The 23,305-nt window shown below is 44.7% G+C and overlaps 2 protein-coding genes across 2 annotated transcripts in view; both read right to left on the bottom strand.

The window, feature by feature from the left end:
• The window catches only part of BIN2 (bridging integrator 2), a 66,941-nt gene extending 65,064 nt beyond the window's left edge, over nt 1–1,877 (bottom strand). Inside the window, exon 1 of the mRNA XM_006870133.1 lies at nt 1,794–1,877. Coding sequence (XP_006870195.1) covers nt 1,794–1,877 — 84 coding nt within the window. The remainder of the gene's footprint in view (nt 1–1,793) is intronic.
• A 3,573-nt stretch (nt 1,878–5,450) lies between these two features.
• Nucleotides 5,451–20,211, bottom strand: CELA1 (chymotrypsin-like elastase family, member 1). The gene is made up of 8 exons (XM_006870031.1): nt 20,172–20,211; nt 19,440–19,522; nt 18,074–18,174; nt 17,023–17,148; nt 15,590–15,726; nt 13,812–13,957; nt 6,270–6,419; nt 5,451–5,516 (listed from the first exon to the last, which is right to left on the bottom strand). The coding sequence occupies exons 1-8, from the start codon at nt 20,209–20,211 to the stop codon at nt 5,499–5,501; spliced, it is 801 nt and encodes a 266-aa protein (XP_006870093.1). The 3' UTR covers nt 5,451–5,498.
• Nucleotides 20,212–23,305: the final 3,094 nt, after the last annotated feature.

Raw genomic sequence — 23,305 nt, 5'->3', positions numbered from 1 at the left:
GGTCTATCAGACTGATAAACAACAGCTTTGGGAGAGGCTGAAACCAAAGTCAAGGTGAAGTAAAGGAAAGGTGAAGTAAAAAAATATGGCCACACAAATAATTTTCGTTTTCTTTCCTTATCTCACATGACCCCAGTTTCCTCATATAAAGAGTCCCTCTGCCTTCCAATGAAATCCATCAAAAGGCAGGGGCTGTATCTACATTCTATCAGTTCTCTGTGGACCTTCCCACTTAGGAGAGCTGCTTGTCCTTCATCCTTCTAAGGACTCGAACCATGGCTCTACCTTTAGAAGACAGGAATGATTTCACTTCTATTTCATGTACTGTTCATTCAAATGTTTCTAAAGTAAGACCATGAACCTTCAGAAAACTAAATACCCCTTCTCAAGTCCTTCTTGTTCACCCCCCTGCCCCTTTGTCTTCTGACTTCTGTCTCTTCCCATACCATTTCCTCTAACCCAGTGTTGGTAGGTAGAAAGCAAAGGATCTGAGAGGACGCAAAGAAATTAATTTGGACAGGCAGGAGGAAGAATGTCCTTAAAATGTTTCAAGAAGTACCCATACAAATTGTGGTTGTTGTTATGTGCCGTGGAGTCGGTTCGGACTCATAGTGACCCTGCACAGGGTTTCCGAGGCTGTAAATCTTTACGGGAGCAGAAAGTCTCCTCTTTCTCCCGCGGAGCAGCTGGTAGTTTCAAACTGCTGACTTTGCGGTTCACAGCCCGATTGTCATCACTACGCTACCAGAGCTCCCATGGACAAGTTAGAGCCAACTGAAATGCTACTGCTGCAGTGAAGTCACCCAGGGCTAGCCAAGGACACAATCTAGAAAAAATTTCTCCTTCTCATCCCTGGTGGTATTCTGAGACTACAGGAACCTTTCAGGAAGCAGATAAGAGTTACTGGTTACATCTGTTTAAACAACACCCAGAGGCTAGAGAGAGCTGGGTACAGAGAAAATTATGCAGACTCATTTTAGTCCTTAATGAGCTCCCAGTCCTTGCTCTGGTAGCGTAATGGTTACAAATCGGGCTGTGAACCTCAAGGTCAGCAGTTGAAAACTACCAGCTGTTCTGCGGGAGAAAGAGGAGACTTTCTGCTCCCGTAAAGATTTACAGCCCCGGAAACCCTGTACAGGGTCACTGTGAGTTAGAACCGACTCCACGGCACATAACAACAACAACATGGGTCGGAGCCAACTGGACGGCACTTAAAAACAAGTCCTTGATAAGGAGTCCTGGTGCGGCACTGCAGGGATAATGTGCTGGTCAGTTTGAACGGCAAGGTCAGTGGTTCAAGCCCACCAACCGCTTCTCAGAAATCATTCACAGAGTGGTTACGGGTCGGAACCGATTCAACAGCACTTAACAGTCCAAGATAACTGGCCGGCATCACACATCACGACGAGTCGTTGGTGGTTTTTGAATTTGGGGAAAATGACACTCTTTGAATTTCATCATCTGTAAAATACCAACCTCACTAGCTTGCTACATAAACCTTTCAACAAGTCAGTTCCTTTCTTGCAACTTTTCTAGGTCAGAGGCCCCAAACCCAGCCTGAGGGTTGTTAGGTTGTTAGGAGAGACTGGTTTCCTCAGCAGTCCCATGATGGGATGGTTTTCTTCCAGTCTCCCTCAAATCGGTCCACTTTAGATGGAAACCCATTCCGCACTCCCGGAGAAGTCCAAGTCAGTGGCTGTCCTCATCAGGTCAGGGCTCCTGGGGTCCCCAGCCCGCCCTCCTGCTAAGCTAGTTTCCGCAGGGACAAGCAGGAGGTCAGGCCCACCACCTACCTTCTCCTGGGCCCTGCTGAACTTCTTCTGCATCTGCTTGGCGAAGAGGCCTGCAGCGCCGCCACCAGCCTTGCCCTCGGCCATCCTGGCGATCCCTGGGGGCGTCTGCCCCGGCCTGCGCCCTGTGGTTTTCTCGAGGCCCCAGGAGAGGAAGTGCGGGCTCCCGGCATGCCTCACATCCGGCGGCCGGGCTTCGCACTTCCCGCCCTGCTGCCTCCGCCGCCCCGAGACCCCCGAGACCGCCCCGCGCGAGGCCCAGTGCAGCCACCCTGAGAGCTGCCTTAAGGTCCACGCCGAGGCCCACTCTGAGCCCACCGCAGCGGTGCACCCTGTGAGGCCCTCTCCCCGAGCCCAACGCTGAGACCACCCTGTAGCTCATCCATTAGTCAGCAAGAAAGACCAGGTGCTCCGAGGCCCACGCAGCAGCCCAGGCTGGGGCCTCACCGAGCCCTGGCTAGGGGGCTGGGCTTGCTCAGAGGGGGCGGAGACTTGGGCTTGCCCTCAAGACGCTCTTACTTCTGTCCGTCCACCTTGTGTGGCGTAGGCCAGCCCTGAGCCACAGGAGCACCAGTCCTGTTGAACAGGGTTGGCAAATGTGGGGCCAAGACTCCTTCTTTAGGAAATGAAAGCGAGCTATGGCGATCAGCACTGGAAAAGAACTGTAATAAAGGCTAGAAAACACTGTCATGTCCACTCAGTGAGGGTATTGTATACGAGAAGGCATTTCAGTTATATGGGGATGAATGTTGGGTCGCCAAGTAGTATGTATTTCTTACTGTAGGCTGCCGTTTTGAAAAACGGTAAACCACTACCAGCAAGGTTGGCGCTAAATCTGGGACTGGTATGGGGAAGGGATTCCAGATCTTGATTTGAAAAGGGAGCAACAACTGAGTTAGAGATAAGAAACAGGTTCTAAACAAAGAAAAATTCAATGAAAAATAGATTGCTGGGGTTGAGGAGCAAGTTTTTCTAGCTGGTTGGAGTACAGCATACCAGATAGAGGCAGGATGTGAAGATACAAATTGTGCAAATTGAGAGGCGGTGCTAAGATTATAACTTGCTTTGCCAGGAAGAAAGTCTCAAAATGTAGGTTACTACATGGCCTGCCTGAGGGAATAGCTGGAATTTAGGACAGTTGGTTTGGATGAACCATTTACTTAGTGCTTTTTTAGTGGAGGTAAAATTCCCTCAAGGGAAGAAACAGATTTCAAAATACATTTAGTAAGGAGCGTCAGGAGAAAGCCTCAGAAAAAATTGGAGATTCTTTTCTGCTATTGCTTTCCTGTTCATTATTCCAAACAAACACACTACACTCAGATACAATTGTGTACCAGGCATTGCTGGATTTAGTGAAGCTAAAAATGAATAAAATTAAATTCCTTGCCTGTGAATGTTGAAAGTCTGGAGGTGGAGAGATTGCAATCATGAATATCATGTAATGTGTCAAATATGTCAAATGCATTGTTGTTGTTTCCTGTCATCAAATTGGCTCCCTCTCATGGTGACTGCATGCACAAGGGAACAAAACATTGTGATCCACAGTTTTCATTGCCTGCTTTTCGGAAGTAGATCATCACCACGTCTTTTATCATAGTCCATCTTAGTCTGGAATCTCTTCTGAAACCTGTTCAGTTGCTGTTAAGTGCTGTTAAGTCAGTTCTGACTCATAGCGACCCTGTACAGGGCTTTTGAGGAGTGCCTGGTGTGTTTGAACTGCCAAGCTTGTGGTTAGTGACCCAGTGCTTATCCTACTACAGCGCCACACCAGGACTCTGTTCAGCATCTTTGTTGTTGTTGTTAAATGCCATCAAGTCAGTTTCGTCTCATAGTGAACCTGTATAGGGCTTCTGAGTAGTGGTTGGTGAGCTTGAACCACCCACCTTGTGGTTCAAACCGACCTTACAGTCTAGCACATTAACCCACAGCACCACACCAGGGCTCCATTCAGCATCATAGAAATAGAACACTCAAAATTATGCTGGTGGCTGTGCTTCAGATGCGTTAACCAGGAATTGAACCTGGGTCTCGTAGTGTTTGTGAGAATTCTACCACTGAATCCCTACTTCCACTATTAAATTCATTTGTAGAGACGGAGAATCGGTAAGAGGTGATTATTCTGGGTGTTGGCTAAGAGGAGGGCCCGGAAGAAGCAGAGTGAAGAAAATGGAAGGACTTGACGTTGAATTGGGAGGCAAGGAGTACACAGAGGGTAATAATCCTGTAGGAACAACAAGAGAAGATGGTGATCACAGGTGTGTCACAAGCTGAGGTCTCCACAGCACCCTCAGCAACACAGCCCAATAGTTGTAGCCCATGAAAAAACCCTCTTCAGTGCCAGTCTCTTGGGAACAACTGAAATTGATGGCTACCAAGTTATTATTGGAGTATTAGAGCAGGTATAACGCTTAGAAGTTTGCTGGATTGAGAAACGGAGTCACAAAAGGGCAAGTGACTTGCCCAGGTTACGCAGCTCCTAAGTGGTAGAACTGGGAGGAGAACACTGGTCTCCTGACTCTAGAGCCTCTTAGATAACACTGCTTCCTTCTAGAGGACTCTGGATATAGCAACCTACCAATTTCAGGACTGGCCTCAGCTAGTTTCTCGTGTCATTTAACTGCCCTACTCTCTTTTGTCTGGTCTTCAGAGGCTGCTAGGAAAAATTATTACTCAGTCTCATAATCTCCTTTCATTTCCCCCTTTGCTTTCTCCCTGACTTTACCAGACTGAGCCCTGGCCAGGGTGAAGCAGAAAGATCAGTTTCCCAGTTCTCAGCAGTTTATAGAACCCTGGATCCGGTGGTTTATTTTAGTCCCAGCCTTGAAATGCTGACTCACACTTAGCTTGAGGCCCTGTCTTGTTTTTTCTCCTGTTCTCTTCTGCCTTTTCCTCTCAACCTTTTCCTTTCTTTACTCAGTATCTTTTTTTCCCCCTTTTTTTCTATATTCCCCCTATTTTTTTTTTTTTTTTTTTTCCCCCTTTTTTTCTATATTCCCCCCTAATCTCCTAATTCATCGCTTCCTATGCCTGCTGGCATTTGACTCATGGCCTAGTCCTGTATTCCTACCTAACAGCCTACACTGTAAAATCGGCAGTGGACTTCAGATCACAAGGTCAGCCCCTCAAACTCACCAGTTGTTCCTCAGAAACGCTATATAGGGTCACTATCAGTCAGAATCAATTCGATGGATGACACTTAACAAGAAGCAAGAAGTGTATCCCAGTAGTTAGAGTGAGTGCTTGTTCTGGATGCTGAAGAGAAAACCAAAGGAAAAACCACGGTGTGTCCAGGAGAGTCAGGGCAAATTTAGTTGGCCAGGAACACTTTAAAGCACTCTCTGTGCCTTAAATAAAGCAAATGTGGAGGTGAGGTAGGGGACCAGATTAATGGATAGATCTTAGATCCTAAAATAATTCAAAATAGGTAATGTACAACCATTTAGCTTACTTTGTGGACTAGTAAGGTTGGCAGCAATGTAAGTGAGGAACCAGCCCAGAAATGTGGTGAAGTCCAGCCTGGACCTATAATTGCATTTCCTCCAGCAGGCTTAGTTCCAAATAGAAAGACACAGGATGTGAATGTATATTCAATTTTATTTTCTTTGCTATATGTAGCTCAATAGTCTCGCAGAATGGTTTCCTTGATGGCATCACGTTTTCTGAAGACCTAAGAATCACCTTGGGAAGGCTGTAGACTCAGGAAGACGTTTAGTTGTAGGCAACAACCTGAAGGAAAAACCAGTTATGTCCACGGTTAGTAACTTCCGCCCACCTCCCTTTGCTCTATTCTTTAGGGATCCCACTTAAGTATGGCTCCTGTGCTAGTTGTATTGAGAATGTAGTGGGCAGGAAGCAGGTTTTAGCTGACAAGACACCTCAATGTACTGGCATATTCCCAGGACGCAGAGGTAAAGACAAGCTTCAAAAATAGCTACGAGCCAAGGCCAAGGCCAATGCCACAAGGCTCCAGAAAGTATCTGAAGGCTGGAGGTGAAATGAGTTGTGGGGCTTTCCTGCTAGGTCAGTAGAGGCAGAGTCTTAGACATAACTCTTCAGCATTATTTCAGATGGCAAAACCACGCTCCAAAGGGTAGAGCAAATTCTCATAAAGCCTATAAAAGAACTTTTGAGAGAGGATAGCAGTGTTTCCTTCCCTTGTCCAGAAGAGTGTCAGCCTTTCTGAAGGGATTTCTCCCTTGGCTTTGACTTAGGGCAACACTGATAGGTGTCGGACTCAAACCTTCTGTGTTATCATTTTACCCTAAGCAATAAACATCATGGTGAAGGCTGCTCAGTGGGAGTGTGAAGGGGACCTCAAGATGGCATTATTGAGGGTTATTGCACTATGGAGGAAGAGGAAGAGGGGACCACAGGAATGTGAGGATGATGGCTTTGCCAGCCCAACTTTGGTTCCTTACTCCAGGCAGTGTGTGAATCTCCCAGTGACCCTATTTTAACCCATCATTTGTAAAAACTTACGTTGTTTATCCAAGAGATGTAAGCAGACACCCGGGTAAAGACTGTGGGCTTCCTGGAGACATTACAGCCCAGGCTGGACACGAAACTGGTCACTCCATGGACAGCATACTGGCCATTCACCAAACAATGAAGGGGGCCCCCAGAATCACCCTGCAGGGAGAAGAAGCAGAGTCTGAAAAACTTAGGATCTTCTGATCTTTGGGCCTTTGCTTTCGTTCTCTCTTGTGCCTTGCCCACTCCTGCTTGTGGAAATCTCTGCAGTGTTAAAGCTCCAGTTCAAATCCCAACCTTCTTCATAATATCCTCACACTCAAAATGAATCTCTTTTTCCTTTCTAAACAGCAACAGTACTTTCTTCCTCTTTCTTAATACTTATGATCTTCCTTGTATTATGATTTCACCATTTGTTTCTACCTCCCACGCATATCTGTGAGTTTCTTGAGACAGGAACTAGGTCTCACTAATATTTTCCTTTTCCAAATTGCTAGCATGAACTTAAACCATCTTAAGCTCAATAGCTGTTTTTTGACTTACATTGGTGGAGAAAGTAGGATATTCAAATAATTTCTTTATCTCCAGCATTTAGCCTAATGTATGACTAAAATGGGGTGAAGAGGAAAGAAATTGATGTATTGGGTAGTAGTTATATACTCAGCTCAGACTTAGAGAAACCCACAGTTATAGAATACAACTTTGACCCTCTGGTCCCACACAGCTTCCAGAATGCCAGCAGCGGGACTGTAATTCCATACGTAAAACTGGAAGATATTTCTCTGGAGAAAGTGACTAGCCCAAGAGGAAAGACCCAAAGATACTGGCATTGGAGTTCCCCTAAGGAAATTCCCTAGCCCAATCACATGACAGAGAAGTCCTACAGTTGAACCCCAACTAACTACACTCTGAGTGCCCAATCAATCAACTTGTGCTTTGCAACTCTGAAATAAGAGAAACTGGTCAAGGATCACCAAATAGCTGAAGAAAACCTCCAGTATAAAGTAAAGTGCAAAACAAAGAGACCAACAAAAAAATGAAGACTTTGCAGGTAGATGACTACTAGCAATGTTGAGTCAGTTCTAACTCACAGTGACCCTTTATAAGGTTTCTCAGGCTGTATATCTTTAAGAAGCAGAAAGCTTCTCTTTCTCCTGCAGATTAACTGGCAGGTTTGAACTGCCGATCTTGTGGTGGTGGTGGTTGTATGCCATGAAGTCAGTTCCGACTCATAAGGACCCTGTACAGAGTTTCTGAAGTATCCTGGTGTGGCACTGAAGGTTAATGTGCTGGACTGCAAGGGCAGTTTGAACTTCAAGGTCGGTGGATCAAGCTCATCAGCTGCACCTCTGAAACCCTATACAGGGTTGGAACCAACTCAATAGCACTTAACAATAACAACATAGGATTTCTGAAGCTGTGGAAGTAAATGTGAATAATAGAAAACTGAAAATGAGAGGAAGGGAATCACCAACCAAAAAGTAAACATTTTCAGAACCAGAGGTCTGGAGTTTACAGATTGAAAAAGCCCACAACGTCTTCCTCACAGTGAATGCAAACAGACACAAAACACAATGGTCAAGAGAAGAAAAACCAGGCCATTTACAAAAGAGTAGAGAGTAGGAAGTAGGGAGGAAGGGGCCAAGTCAGTGACAGTTGACTAAGTATGCAGCAAATGAAAAAGGCAAGACAATGATTAACTCCAAGGAAAACAAAAAAGTTATGCAGGAAAGGAAAAGTTAATTCTAGAATACTATATTGTTTAGTTGTGAATAGTATTTTACATCATCATAATAAAGACTAAATATTGATCTAACCAAATTTACTTTGGGTGATTAGGATGGGGATGGAAAAGTGCATGTATGGAGTGTGTGTGTGTGCGTGTGTGTAAAAAGGAAAGCAATCTGTATCTTCCATAAAGACTGAACTGAAAAATCCAATAGGAATACAAGTGTATGTATTTTAGAGAGATATGGAAGTAGACACGAGGAAAGGCTGAAAGTCTGGCCTCTGGGGAGGATTAATTACTGAGGTGGAGGGAACACAAAGATTGTTTTTTCCCTTTAGTTTGATTTACCATTTAAAATAATTCGATTTTTATAGCTTTGATAAGGAGATCTGGTAACATAGTGGTTACAAATCAGACTGCTAATCTCAGGGTCAGCAGTCTGAAACTACCAGCAGTTCCAAGGGAGAAAGATGAGACTTTCTGCTCCCATAAAGATTTACAGGCTCAGAAATCCTATGCAGGGTCTCTATGAGCCAGAACTGACTCCACGCCCATAACCACCACCACATAGCTTTGATAAAAATAAACATTATATTAAAAAAGAAGAACTAGGCAAAGCCATCAAAAGTTCAAACTGGAAATAATCCATTAAAAGAGGAAGTAGCAGTACCCTCCTCCATGACATCTTAGGAAAAGATGTTTTCTTTAGATTATGGTACTCCAAACAAAATCTCTTCCACACAAATCCTAGTTAGGATTTAGAGCCCATCTGGGATAGTTGTAGAGAAGCTATTGTTTGAGGTAATTTGTCCAGAGAGACAAAGGTTCTAGAAAGATGGAATGTGTGGCTGAGAATTTTATGGCTAAAGGAAGAGCTAGAAAGGAGTTCTGTGGGGATGGGTGGATTGAGGTGGGAGGGGAGCTCAGTGAGTGTACTCTGAGGAGAAAAGTTGGGGATTCAGAACTCTGAAAGCTTCTGAAGGCACACTATTTGGGAAACTAGTGGGAAGGAACCTGGAAATACTACTTCATAGATTGACAATTGGGAATGGCAGCTAGAAGAAAATGACTCTCATCTTTTTAGAGATCAAGACAAAGGAGCTGGCTGTAAGGGCCTTAAAGACGTTGTATTATGCTCTAGGCTCTTCTTTGCCCCTACTCTGGTAGCGTGGTAGTTATGAGTCAGGCTGCTAACTTTATGGTCAGCAGTTCAAAACTACCAGCCAGTCCATGGCAGAAAGATGAGGCTTTCTGCTCCTGTGAAGATTTACAGCCTTGGAAACCCTACTATGCAGGGTCTCTGTGAGTCGGAACCTACTCCATGGCACGTAACCACCACCACCACCCATGTAGAGGTGTCCTGCTGTGGCACTGCAGAATAATGCACTTGACTGCAAGGTCAGTTTGAACCAGCCGCTCCTTGGAAACCCTATACAGGATCACTGTGAGGTGGAACCCACTCGCATTCAAGGACACTTAACAATAACCTGGGATCCTGGGGCACAGGACTTTCCATTTTAAAACTGGGCAAACTAGGACAAGCTGGTCATTCTACTTCCATGGTTCTTCAAGTTTACAAAAGTCTCAATTTTTTTTTTTTTTTCATTGTATTTCATCCAAACAACCTGTCTCTTACTGGCTTCTCTTCCTCTTTCAACTAGCTTGCACCTTGTATTTGATCTACAATTCAATTCTTTTGTCCCAACTATGAAAGAAAACCCAGCCCTGGATTAATCAATTCCCTATTCTACAACCAGGTCTTTGAGTAAAATGGAGTGAATCATATCACCCATGGTCATTACTGTACAAACAAATGGTCCCCAATCTCAGCCTATCAGCAACGGTTTTGGAGGACAATCCTTCCATTCCCCTTAACAAGGACTCCAGTCACGAACAACCCTTGCTTCCTCATTTTTAGCAGTAACCTAACTCCTCCTAATTCCTGAAGAAATGGAAATAACAATGTGGCGTACCTTTGAACTTCCAGCTACTCAACCTGCAAACTCTTCCTGTTCAACGCCAGCTCCACTTGTGTTCTTGGCTCTCTCTCTTCTTTGGCATCTTGTGTCATCTATTATTCCTTCTACAGCGTCCTTCCCTGTCTACCTTTGTTGCTGTTGTTAAGTGCCATTGGGTCATTTCCAACTCATAGCAACCTTGTACAGGATTTCTGAGGAGCAGCTGGTAAGTTTGAATCAACATCCTTATGGTTCAAACCAACCTTGTAGTTCAGTGCTTATCCTACAGTGCCATTCCAGGACTCCTATGTTGTTGTTGTTAAGTGCCGTTAAGTTGGTTTCGACTCACAGCAAACCTATATAGGAGCAGCTGGTGAGCTCGAACCGCTGAACTTGCGGTTCAAACCGACCTTGGACTCCGGGATTTCTATAGCTTACTCAGTTTCTCCCTAAAATTTCCCCTTGCCCTCAAGCTACCAAACTTACCTTTCTCCTTAAATTGCCAAACGTTTTTTGTCCCTTTCATTTCATCCAAGATTATTGGAAGTGTAATTTCCATTCCTTGCTGTAAATTAAGGTCTCTAGGTGTGGCGTTGTGGGTTAATGCACTAGAATGCAAAGCCATTTGAACTGCAAGGTTGGCAGTTCAAGCTCAACAGCTGCTCCTTGGAAACCCTATACAGGGTTACTATGGGTCAGAAATGATTTGACATCACTTAACAGCAACAACAGGTAGTACTAATGGTTTGAGTCTTGCTGTGGTGCTGGACCTCAAGGTCAGTTTGAGCCACAAGGTTGGCAGTTCAAACCCACCAGCTGCTCCTCGGAAACCCTATACAGGGTCGCTATGAGTCAGAACCAACTCGATGGTACTGAATGATGAGGACAATGACTAACCTAAAAGGTTGGCCTCCCCAGCAGTATCACAGAAGACCTCGCACCCTGTTTCCGGTAAGATTACAGCCAAGAAACCCTAAGGAGCAGTTCTACTATGTACCACACACACACAGTGTCAGCACGATATTGTCTGTTGCTTCCTTGCTTTCTCGAATTAAGCTTCTGCTCTCTTCATTCTACGGAAATTTCTCTTGCCATGGCTATCAGTGACCCACCAATTTCTAAATCCAGAGGACGCTCAATTCTTTCCTGAGGAGGCTCCTTGTATTTTATCTGATGATCTGTCTCTCGTACTGTTGTTGTTGTTAAGTGCTGATAATTTGGTTCCAACTTATAGTGACCCTGTATAGGGTTTCTGAGATCAGCTGATGAGTTTGAACTGCCAACCTTGTGGTTACCAGTCTAGTATTTATCCTACAGCACCACACCAGAGCTCATTGTATTTTATCTGATGGTCTGTCTCCCTTACATTTTTGTAAAACCATTTTCACCAAATCATTATTACCAGGTTTTTCTTCTAATTCTAACCTGGAGTCCTGGTGTGATGCTGTAGGACAAGCACTGGGCAGGAAGATCAGTTTGAAGTTTAAGGTCAGTGGTTCAAACCCACCAGCCGCTCCTCAGAAACTCTATATAGGGTCTCTGTGAGTGGAAAAAACTCAAAGGCACCTAACAACTCTTTCTTTCTTTCTTTTTTTTTTTTTTTTTACAACAACTCTTTCTTATATTCTCATGGGTTCTTTGTCTTCCAAAAGTATTCAACTATTAAAAAAAAAAAAAGTATTCAAGTATTGGGGTTCTTCCCCAACCTACTGCTCTTTTCTCATTCTACAACTTGTCCTTTGTTCTCATGGGTAAATCTCTCCCCTTAACTACACTTAATTTCATCTAATTTCTTTGTGGTTAGCTACATATGAATGTCTCTCTGGAATCTCTGTTTGTTCATAAATGAACTCATTACCTTCCCTCTCATATCCTGTGAATCTTGTCTGATCCGTGGCAACACCTTTCATATAAATCTATGAAACCAAAGGCTGAAAGTTGTTTCAGATCAGCTCTCTTCTTCCCTCCTTTCATTCCTACCACCCCTACCCTCATTCAGGCAGTCAAATCTCTTACCTAAATAACTGAATCAATTCCCAACTAGTCTCCTCTTCTGCCCTCTTCCAAAACATGCCGACACAATCACCAGAGAGATCTAAAGGGAACAGCTCCTCTTTGACATGGTTCAACACTTTCCCTTGACTAAGCAACTAAATTACATCCCCAAGTATAGAATTCAGGGCCTAATGCTATGTGGCTTCTGCATATTTCTTCAGTTTCATCTCTTGATAGTTTTTCTTGTTCTTAATTGCCATCGAGTTGGTTCCCACTCATAGCAACCCTGATTAGGATTTCTGAGGAGCAGTTGATGGGTTTGAACTGCTGAACTAACCTTACAGTCCAGTGCATTAATCTCCAGTGCCACATCAGGGTTCTGATATTCACTAGTACATTATCATTTATGCTCTAGCTAGGGGTTTGTACACATTTTCTGTAAAGGGCCAGCCAGTAAATACTTTAGACTTGGCAGGCCATACAGTCTTTATCACAACCACTCAACTCTGCCCTTGTAGCAGGAAAAAAACATAAAAAATATGTAAATGAACAAATATGGCTATATTCCAAGAAAATCTTATTCACAGACACTAAAATTTTATATACTTTACAAGAGTTATGAAATAATCTCCTTTTGATTTTTTCCAACCATTTTAAAAAAACATGAAAACAATCGATATAAAAACCATTCTTATGTTGCAAGCTATGCCAAGACAAGCAGCCAGCTGGATTTGGTCTATGGACCTCTGAGTAAACCTTTAATTCTGTACATCTTCTGGGTTGCTTCTTGGCCCCATGTGTTTGTTCATACTGTTCCTATTCTCTGAATGTCTTTTCCCCCTTTGTCTGGCTTATTCCTATTTAACCTTCAGGACTCACTACAGACATTATTTTCTCCACAAAGGCATGTCTTTTCAGATCCCAGGAGGTAGAGGTAAGACCTATCATTTGAGCTCCTATATCTCCCTGCGCACATCTTTATTGTAACATGTAGTGGTGGTGGATATGTGCCATGGAGTCCTTTCTGACTCATAGCGACTCATAGGGTTTCCGAGACTGTAAATCTTTAAGGGAGTGGAAAACCTCATCTTTCTCCTTCAGAATCACTGGTAGTTTCGAACTGCTGACCATTATAACCTGTAACCACATCATATTACAATGTTCTATCATGTGTCTGCTCCTCGCATTCCTCCACTAGTCACTGTGTTTGGCATATAGAAGGTGCTTACCGAGTATTTGTTGAGTTGCATTAAGTAATCTGTAAGTGGCTGTACTACAGACGGAACGTGTCTAAATAGAGGAGGATTGTCTTTAGTTATAATATATGTTATTGTTGTTGTTAACCAAGTCAATTCTGATTCACAGTGACCCTGTTCAGGGTTTCTGAGGAGCAGCTGGTGGGACTGAACTGCCAACCTTGTGGTTAGCAGTCCAGTACCTATCCTACAGCACAGGACTACCACACCAGGACTCCTTTACCATACTCTAACCTGCATATACTGCAAATACTACTGGGGAAGGGGGTGGTGGAGGAGCTACAAGAAAAGCTAAGGGTTGACAGGAGGGGAAACGACCTTATTCACAATTATAACCACTCGCCATGCTCTAGTCCTGACACTGCCTGCCATACACCAACACACACATGATGGATTGCATTCAAGCATTGAGCAAGATGATGTTTAAGGTCTTTTCAACTGATATTCTGTGAGTATAGAGTTAGAAGTACAAATCATTCACATGCCAGAGTAGAAAGTTAAAGCTATGCCTGGGGGTAGGAATGGGTGGGGACTAGGAAGGTGGAAAGTAGAAGGCAGACAAGTGGGAAGGGTTGGGAGGGGGCGGGCTCTGACACCTCCTATATGTGTTCACCTGACATCCAGAGCGAATCCCATCACCACCAGCGCACACCATAGTGTTCTTCACAGTGGAACCCCAGTAGGAGGAGCTGGAGCAGGTGGCATAGTCCACGGTGGGCAGGTAAGCCTGCTGCAGGGTCTGGGCCAGCTGTCCATTGGCTGCATGGGACACAGCATTGGAGGGTCAACCTCAGATGCTGTCCAGGGAAAAACTCTCCACATTCTATCAAACTTTCTGGAGAAAGCTGAACTCAAGCAAATCAACTTCTCTTAGCCCATAGCATGGTCATGGATTCGCTTTCTCTTTTTATTTGGGGCAGCTACAGGCTCCTGCCTCCAGGGAGTCATGCTTGATTGCTTTTCCCAAGCTCCACACCAACAAATCCTACTCCTATAGTTTTTTCACTCTTGGATAATTTAGCTAAGGGATCAGAATGGTCTTATCTGTTGAGAATTTATCTGTCTTTCCTACTTCCTCTTTATATTGTAAGCCCCACAAAACAGAACTAAGAGTGTGCACTCTTGTTTTTATTTCTTAGCAGCTTTCCTTTATCTGGCTCTTTTAACTTTTCAAAGCCTTTGCACAGATATTATTTCTTTTGATCCTTACAACAACTCTTTCATGTTACAGATTAGGAATCTGAAATGCAATGACATTAAATGAACCAAGAGCAGAGCTGTATTAGAACCTATCTCTCTCAGCTCCAGGTTTTCCCAGTAGACTTGCTGCTCACCACAAGTTCCTGCCTCTCCTTCAAAAGCTCAAAACTGCCTGGCAGCTGATGGATTTCTGTGTCAGACCTAATGTCCCTTAATGACTCTGCTCAGCCTTCCCATCATGCCATGTTATCTGAATGATATTTCCTACCAGAAATCTTCCCATGATAATCAGAAGACGGTTGAGGGCTCCTCAACTACCCCCGTTCATCCCTCCAATCCACAGCCCAGTGCCAGTCTGTGGAGGTGGCATGGTGATGTAAGACTACCAAAGTGAGCCTCAGGATGTTTAGGTTCTGACTTCAACTTTGCACTAACCAGTCATGTAATCTTGTACCCACCAAACTAAACCCAGTGTCATCAAGCTGATTCTAACTCATGTTGTTAAGTGCCATCGAGTCGGTTCTGACTCATAGCAACCCTGTATAGGGTTTCCAAGGAGCAGCTGGTGGGATTCAACTGCTGACCTTGTGGTTCGCAGTCCAGTGCTAATTCTACAGTGCCACACCAGGAGTTCGACTCATAATGACCCTATATTTCCAAGGCTGAACCCCTTTTTGGGTGCAGAAAACCTCCTCTCTCCCTGAGGTTTGAACTGTTGATCTTGTGATTAGCAGTCCAGTGCTTATCCCACCAGGGCTCCTTAATCTTTCTGGGCTCCTGCTTCTTCATGTATAAAATGAGAAACTGGTACAGAATGAAGAACACTGGAGTGGTTTAGTGCTGGGCAGCTAACCAACAGGTCAATGGTTTGAATCCATCTGGGGGGAGCCCACTGCAGGAAAAAGATGTGGCAATCTGCTTCCATAAAGATTTCAACATTGAAAACCCTATGGGGCAGTTCTCCTCTTTCCTAAATGGTTAGTATGAGTCAGAATTGACTCAAGAGCAATAGATTTGGTTCAAAAGATTTTGAAGACACTGCGAATCTTTGGCTTGATGAGTCCATATTCCATTCTGAGTTTGATGCTAGTTATTTTATCTGTGGTTCTTTTGACACCTGGTCTCCTACCCACAAATTGAGCTGCCTTATCAAGGTCCCTCTTGTAGATGATGCCAAGGTAGGTGACTTACTCATGGTCCTGCCCCAACCTGTGATATAACAAGGACTGTTGTTAGCCAGGACGGTTCCCTCTTGGGGCAGAACACCCAGCTGAACGTAGCTGTTGAGTGTAACGCTCTGGGCCAGACGCAGCAGGGCGATGTCATAGCTGCAGGAGGGAAGGAGACTGCTCAGTCCTGGGATCAGGTCTTCCCTCAGTTATGACTCTGCCCTCTCTAAGCCTTTGTGTTCCCATGGAATTGGGAACCAAGACTTCGAAGAAGGAAGCTGGCAATTTGCTTAACCTCAAATTAGTTAGCCATTAGTACTCTGGACTGCAAAGTCGAAGTTGGTTTGAGCTGCAAGGTCGGTGGTTCAAGCTCACCAGCTGCTCCTAGGAAACCCTATACAGGGTTGCTATGGGTTGGAACTAACTCCACAGCAGTTAACAACAATTGTAGGACATTATACGCTTAAAGTCGAAACTACCAGCTGTTTCACTGGAGAAAAATGAGGCTTTCTGCTCCTGTAAAGATTTACAGCCTCCGAAACCCTATACAGGGTCTCTGCGTTGGAACCGACTCCACGGCACTTAACCACCACCACCACCATGTGCTTAATAGCAGCACCTGCTGGTACAATATTGGTATTGCACCTTAGTTCTGATTGCACCAGGTGTGGGGGTGGTTGTTAAGTGCCCTTGAGTGGGTACCGACTCATAGCAACCCTCTATAGGGTTTTCAACGAGTGGCTTGTGAGTTGCACCGCTGGCCACATGGCTCAAACCGACCTCGTGATCTGGTGTTTTATCTTATAGCACCACACCAGGACTGCAGAGCTAAAAGCTTCCTACTATGGATGGGGAGGAAGACATGGTGTGGAGTGATTCCATAGCAGAGAAGAGTTCTCAAAGAAGAGAAATGCATTTAGGTTCTGAAAGCTCTGTAGAAACAGTCCACTTACTTAAACCCATCCCCAATTTTCCCAACCCCACAATTCTACAGAACTGACCACCATTTTAATTACTACTTTTCAAAACTTTACAACTCAGTCTTTACCATGCGAAGACTCACTTTAAGAAATTTACGTTTGCTGATGACATCTATTTCATGAAGCTAATAATAAATAATAATTCAGGAAATCAGAAACATTTAAACTCCACAGAGAAGGAGCTTTAGGGGGGCCAGTCTCACCTCACCTAGATCAAGCAAATCCCAAACACCTTAAAAAATTCTCAAGCCCTCCAAAATCTAAATTCTCAATTTTTCTACATGCCCTTCACCTAGACATGATGTTCTCTCCCTGGCTCAACTGGACCCTTCCGGCGAAGGCCAAGCCTCAAGACTGAGACCAAGTTTCAGGCAGTGCAATCCCTCTAGGCCTCTAGGAAAACATGAAGCAAGCCACAATCCCCCCACCCCCAGACAGATCAGTCAGTGCCCCACCTCCCAGCCCTGGCTCCTACCCGGCAGCCACATTGTTGCTGTTCCAATACGGATGCACCACAATCCTCTGCACACTCACGTACTGCTCGGTGCCGTCGTTTTGGCTCAGGTTGTGGTCTCCAACCACCACACGGAAGGTCATTTGACTGGAGTGAGAAAAGGAAGCCCTAAGTGATTCAGGGGACTCAAGTCTCTTTTTTTTCCCCACTCAGAGAAAAGTTGAAAGCCATCTTACATCTTATCTTTAGGGCAGGAGATGAGGAAGTAATTTATCTGACCCAGACAGATTCTGAAAGCCCTTCTGCGATGAGGAAGTAACAATCTTTCTTATTCTCGAATTAATTATTTTGTGTGACTGACAAAAGACTCCCATCATCTTCATTTTCCCATCATAGGCTGAGTATCTCATAACCTGGGAGAGGTGTGCTGAGTATAAACACTCACCCCATGGAAGGATTTTGAGGGAGACATAAACGTCTAGACTAGTAGTGTTTTTTTTTTTATTATTAAGTATGGTCCCTGAGCCAGCAGCAGTAGAAGCAGCAGCACCTGGGAGCCTGTTAGAAATGCAAAATCCAGGTTTCACCCTGGACCTACAAAATAAGAAACTGTTGCGTAGGCCAGATGTATGTTCCAATTTGAGATCCAGGTTTCACCCTGGACCTACAAAATAAGAAACTGTTGCGTAGGCCAGATGTATGTTCCAATTTGAGATCCACTTCCCAAGACAAGTATGAAAGACATTGACTAGGCACTTACTATTTACTCACTTAGTTCTCACAGTGACTCTACAAAGTAAAAATAGGGAATGGGGGACATCAAGAAGCTAAGATGCTCAAAGTTGCATAGCTTGAACATGGAATGGGATTTGAGTCAGAGCCGAGCTGACTCCAAAATTAGTACTTTTCATTACACTGTCTCATCTCCTCATTGGTCTGTAATATGTATGGGTGGAACAACAGCCTTGGGTGGCCACCTCTTAAAGTCCTGCCCACAGAGGCCAAGGGTACAACTGGGCACAGACTCTGCCTTTTCCAGGGGTTCAGTAAAGCTGGTCTTTGTTTTTCTCACTTGTCCACACAGTGAGCTGCTGTCATCACCCAGTTCTGTCTAATGAGGGTCCCTCCACAGGTGTGATACCAGGAACCTCCGGACAGGTACTGAAGGGAAATCTAGATTGGGAGGGAAGACGGGAGAGATAAATTGATGTTTCTCAAAAGGCTTTGCCCCAAGCTACATGTTATATACCTCTTTAAATCCTGTCTTCTTTCAAAACATCCTCCAACTCTGTGAGCTAGAGATGGCAAATAGGTTTCATTTAATTTGCCAATTGCTTTGCTTGGTTGGTAGTGGCTGCTTGGATTATGGTGTTGAGAAGAGGTCTGTAGATGCCTCAGCAGGGCAGTAGGAAAATGTGGTGCATTGTTTGGTGATGTTTGCTGTGTGCATGGGCTGAGGGAGTAAAGACACACACACACAGTGTATATGTTATCTCTGTTCTAGGTTTTTGCAATGGGCCTAGGGCCCAGGTCCTTCTACCTTGGTTCCCTCTGGAATGATGGAGCTAATAAATTACTCCATTACCTAAGCCCACCAGCTAAGGTCTTCAGAACTCCCTCTCCAATGTTCTCAAGACACACTCTTTCCCCTTATTTCAGGGGAACACCTTTGGAGTGCTCAGTTGATCAGCTCATATCTCCTCCTTTAGCATTGTATATATATTACAATAGCTCTGATCCTGAAAATGAGGCCTCAAACGTTTGTAAATTAAATCTAGCTCTAAATGTAGTGGTTCATTTCAAAGTGTGACTATTTACCAGTAACGCTGACAGTTTTGTACATTTATGCTTCCTTAAATCCCAGCTGTTCTGTTATGAAAGTTGAATCTACTTAGTCAAATAAGCAAAGTGTTCTACTAAGGTGGGGACAAGGTGTGAGTACATGCATGACACACTGTATGGAGTGGCATGTGTGTCACTGTATGTGGAATCTGAGGCACAGGTTTGGCACATAGTCATGTGTGTGTGGCACGAGTTGTGTTGCTGTTAATTGCCATAGAGTCAGTTCTGACTCACAGCTATTCTGTATATGGTTTCTGAGGCTATAAATCTTGGTGGGAGGAGACTATGTCATCTTTCTCCCACAGGTGGGCTCTAAGTGCTGACCTTGTGATTTGCAGTCCAGTGCTTAGTCTACAGAACCACTGTTACTGGGGGTATAAGTGTGGTCTGTGTTTGGGTGTATGCCTACTAGAGTGTGATTGAGGTTTGAACCTCTTACGCTAAGCTTTCTGCATTTAGAAAGTCTCTAGCTCTGGTCCCATCTGCCTTTATATCTAGAACCCAGGCAGTTGGAGAGTTGCCTGTTCATAAGGGTCTACACAAACACGCACACTTCTGTACGTGGCGGAAGTCTGGGGCTATGAGGGGACACCCACCTGAGAGGGCCAGGAATTCCTCCTGGACTCAGTCCCTCCAACTACCCTCGCGTTGGTTTCCGGAAAGTCCTGGGTACTGTGTCCTTTGTGGGGTCGAAGAAAAGTAAGTGAGGACTAAGCATGGGGTCAGCTCGGGGTGGGTGAGGGAGTGGAGTGAAAGTTAGGCTTTGAGAGATGTTAGCCTTGTCTGCAAATTCACAGACCCTCTCTTAAAATGAGGGGATCTTCTGTATGTCCTGGCTTCTTTAGAAAACAGACTAATTTGTGTCTTCTGCATCTTCCAGGTGTCTCCCGAACTCTGGCATACTATGAAGGACCTGTCTCCCACACCGGGCAAGGGCTCTAGAGGTTTCACCAAGCTAGGGCACCATGTAGGCTCAGCCTTGCTCAGGATCACCCCTTGACTTAAGGATCCCCCCAATCCTCCTGCTTTGCCAGGGATGCCAGTGCACATCAGGCTGGCATGAGGATGTCTTCCTGTCAGCGGTGGGGAAGCCCAGGCCTCCTGAAGGGATTTTTCTGTGCTTCATGCGTCAAGAACCTGCCATTTGTAGAACTGTGTAGCCTTGACTTTTCCTATCATGGATGCCAGGAGACTAAAGTTTTTCTAAACTCACAGGAAGCAGGTTCCTCACCCCCACCCCCCATTGGGATAGGGAGCAGGTATGGGCTTTCTGATCCTCCTGTTCAAATCCCCCTCCCTTTACAACTTGGGCCAAATGACCCACTTACCACAAAGGACCAGGGTGGTGAACACCAGGAAGCGCAGCATGTTTCCAGTAGAGTAGACCACTGTCCCCTTACATGCACCAAAGCCCTCTTTATAGTCCTCTTATCATGCAGCTTTGCTGACCTTCCTCCTGCCAGCTGGCAGGGCTGCAGTGGAAGGCAGGGAAAATCACAGGTGATATGGAAATACAAATGAAACGATTTCTTTTCAGGTAAACTCATTTATCTGTTGTTCAAAGAGAACAAGGTCAGGGCTGAATTAATCATCTGCTTTTAGTTGAAAAGCATCCAGAAAACTCCTTCTTAGAAATAAGATGGTGAAAATGAACTGGGACTGGCATTTTCTTCATCGCCCCAGCTTTAAAGCCCATAGTCCTGCATTGCAACTGCACGCTAGGAGGTGGACACAGGGTAGGGTGGAGGGTGGGAGCATGATTAACAAGAAGAAGCAAAGCCAAGTGGGAAGTCAGCAACATCTCCCTGCTCTCAGGAGGCAGAAATAGGTGTAAATGCACAGAGATAAAAGCAGAGTAGATGTAGTGGAGAGAATTCTGGTGTGGAAGGGTACTGAGGGACAGGCTTGGGGCGGCTCAGGTGGAGAACCAAAGAGAAGGAGCCTGTGGAATGGATTGGAAGAGGCCACCCATAGAACAGGGAGATATTCCTAGGGCTGTGAGGGTGGAGGGCAGAGGTAGCAGGAGGTGAGGAACAGTAGATGAAAAGCAAGTAGAGGAGAAGAGGGAGGCCCAGTGTGCTAAGAGCCTTGAGGTGAGTGGAAGGCTTTGGGTTGAACATAAAATGCTCAGTGCCATTGCAGGCCCCAGAGCAGAGGATTATGGGTGGAACAGTGATGGTGGCCTAGCATGGGGTTTTGATTTAGGCAGGGAGGAGCCAGAAAACCTAGAAGGAAGCAGTAAAATTACCTGGTCCACCCAGGGACTTCTTTTGCTTAGACATCTTTTGTACAAAATTCAAGCTTGTACCTGCAGGGGTCGGAGAGGTTGGGGAAGGCAATTCTAGAATCCTATAGACCATCACCTTTTCAGGACCCTTAAGCTGTGCACATGGAGTCCTGGTGGGGTGCTGTAGGATAAAAATGCACTGACTGCTAACTGCAAGGTCAACAGTTCAAACCCACCAGCTGCTCCTCAGAACCCTATTGTTGTTGTTGTTAAGTGCCATCGAGTCGGTTCCGACCCATAGTGACCCTGTACAGGGTTTCCGAGGGTGTAAATCTTTACGGGAGTAGAAAGCCTCATCAGAGTCCTTATGACTTGGAACCGACTTGACAGAACTTTAGAACAGTAAGCTGTGCAGGGGAGTTGCACTTTGCTGCTTAGATTAACCTAAATTTGTAGAACTTGGGGAAGAAGACTGACTGGGCTAGCGTACCCAGGGCCTCTTTTTACCATTTGCTGCCTCCTCCCTGCCTCCTCTGGAGAGAAAGAGATAGTTCTAATGTAGGAAGAGTGGCTCAAGAGGAGACTTTGTTGTTATTAAGTGCTGTTGAGTTTGTTCTGACTCATAGCGACCCTATATAGAGTTTCTGAAGAGCGGCTGGTGAGTTTGAACCACCATCTTTGTGGTTCAAACCAATCTTGAGGTAGAGTGCTTATCCTAAAAATTACCCTTTAAGAGTACAGATTCCAAAGGGCTGAGCATCCAAAGGCAGGGCCAATATCACATCCATCTCTGATCCCTAGATACTCTCTCAGGGCCTAGTTAACTCTTCAGGCCATTTAAGACCCTCACAACCCATCCCTAATCTATATGTAACTAGCCTCTCTGTATCTATATCTCCCATGCTTAGGGTTAAATCGATTTTTATTTTCATTCTAAGGGGTTAATCATGAGCAATGGCCCGAGTTTAAATTCTAAAGCACTGCATTTCTTCTCAATAATTCCAGATCTAAGAATACAACTTTTTGAAACACACACAAGCAGATTAAAAAATTTAGTTCAATCACATAATGGAATACTATGACGCTGTTAGGAGTTCAGGTGTGATGCTGTGGGATAAAGCACTGGGCCACAAACTCACCAGCGGCTTCTTAGAAGCCCTATACAGAGTCACTATGTGTTGGAACCAACTCAAAGGCACTTAACAACAACAACATACAACTATTAAGAACTCTTGGTGATGTAGTAGTTATGTACTGTTAACATGTTAATTGCGGGTCAGAGGTTCAAATCCACCAGCCACTCCACAGGAGAGATGAGGCTTTCAGTTCCTGTAGAGATTTACAGCCTTGAAAACTCTGTACAGGGTCACTATGAGTCAGAAACCACTTGACAGCACACAAGAGTAACAACAATGCAGCTTTGAAAAAGAATGAGTTAGATTTCAATGGACTGACATGAAAAATGTCCTTGATGTATTAAGGGCAAGAGAGCAAGTTTCGTTAGCATGGGCTAAATGGGACAGAGGTATATAGTGATGTATGCTCAACATTGGAACAACAGGGCTCTGTGATACAGGGATCGAGGCATAGTCTGAAGAGAGGAAATAATGTTAAGATGCTTGACTGTCTTATGGGTATTGGTTTTCCTTGCCTACTATTGTAAAACAGACACTTGAGTGGGATAGAAAGGAATGTCGGGAAACATGATTACAGAAAATTTGTAAGCCCATCTTCAGCCTGTAACTGATTGGAATACCTAAAAGGGGTTCTAGAACTTGCCCAGAGAAATAGACCTCTTTCAGAGCCTTTGCAGTGTATAGGACCTTAGGTGCAATCTTGAGCCCCATCCAGAGCCTTCTGAGGGGGAACATTCCCACTAGAAAGGACAAGCAGACCAGCTTGAAACAGCTAGAGTAATACATCGTCAAAGAAAGATCAACAGGAAAAATCTAAAACAAAAATGGCAGTATGATTGGCTACTGCAAAAACAAACAAGTTATTCACCGGGGAGCCATCAAGGCAAACAATTAAGTCCCTTCAGGACAAACCCCCATCCAAGACTGAAACTCAAAGGGAACACATGACCAAGCATGTAAGCTTGCTGGTCTATTGGTGAGTGGAAAAGGGGGAAAGGCAGCAATTAAGAAATGGGCTGAGTTCAACCATGCTCCATAGACTCCTGTTGACCTGGAGATGAGAGAAAGAGGAAGAGTTGGTTGGTCCTAAGTGTGGTGA

This window comes from Chrysochloris asiatica, unplaced genomic scaffold (genome assembly GCF_000296735.1).
Source record: "Chrysochloris asiatica unplaced genomic scaffold, ChrAsi1.0 scaffold00138, whole genome shotgun sequence".
Classification (NCBI taxonomy): domain Eukaryota; kingdom Metazoa; phylum Chordata; class Mammalia; order Afrosoricida; family Chrysochloridae; genus Chrysochloris; species Chrysochloris asiatica.
Note: the sequence above shows the minus strand (reverse complement) of the source record. Positions and strands in the feature narration are given on the sequence as shown.

What these genes read in the sequence shown, in the direction of transcription:
- CELA1 (XM_006870031.1), bottom strand. Translation starts at nt 20,211, where the DNA reads ATGCTGCGCTTCCTGGTGTTCACCACCCTGGTCCTTTGTG. An exon ending in GCAGCTCACTGTGTGGACAA is followed by an intron (nt 17,149 to 18,073) that starts GTGAGAAAAACA and finishes TTCTCACTCCAG; the next exon opens with TCAAATGACCTTCCGTGTGG. An exon ending in GGATTCGCTCTGGATGTCAG is followed by an intron (nt 6,420 to 13,811) that starts GTGAACACATAT and finishes TTCTCCCTGCAG; the next exon opens with GGTGATTCTGGGGGCCCCCT.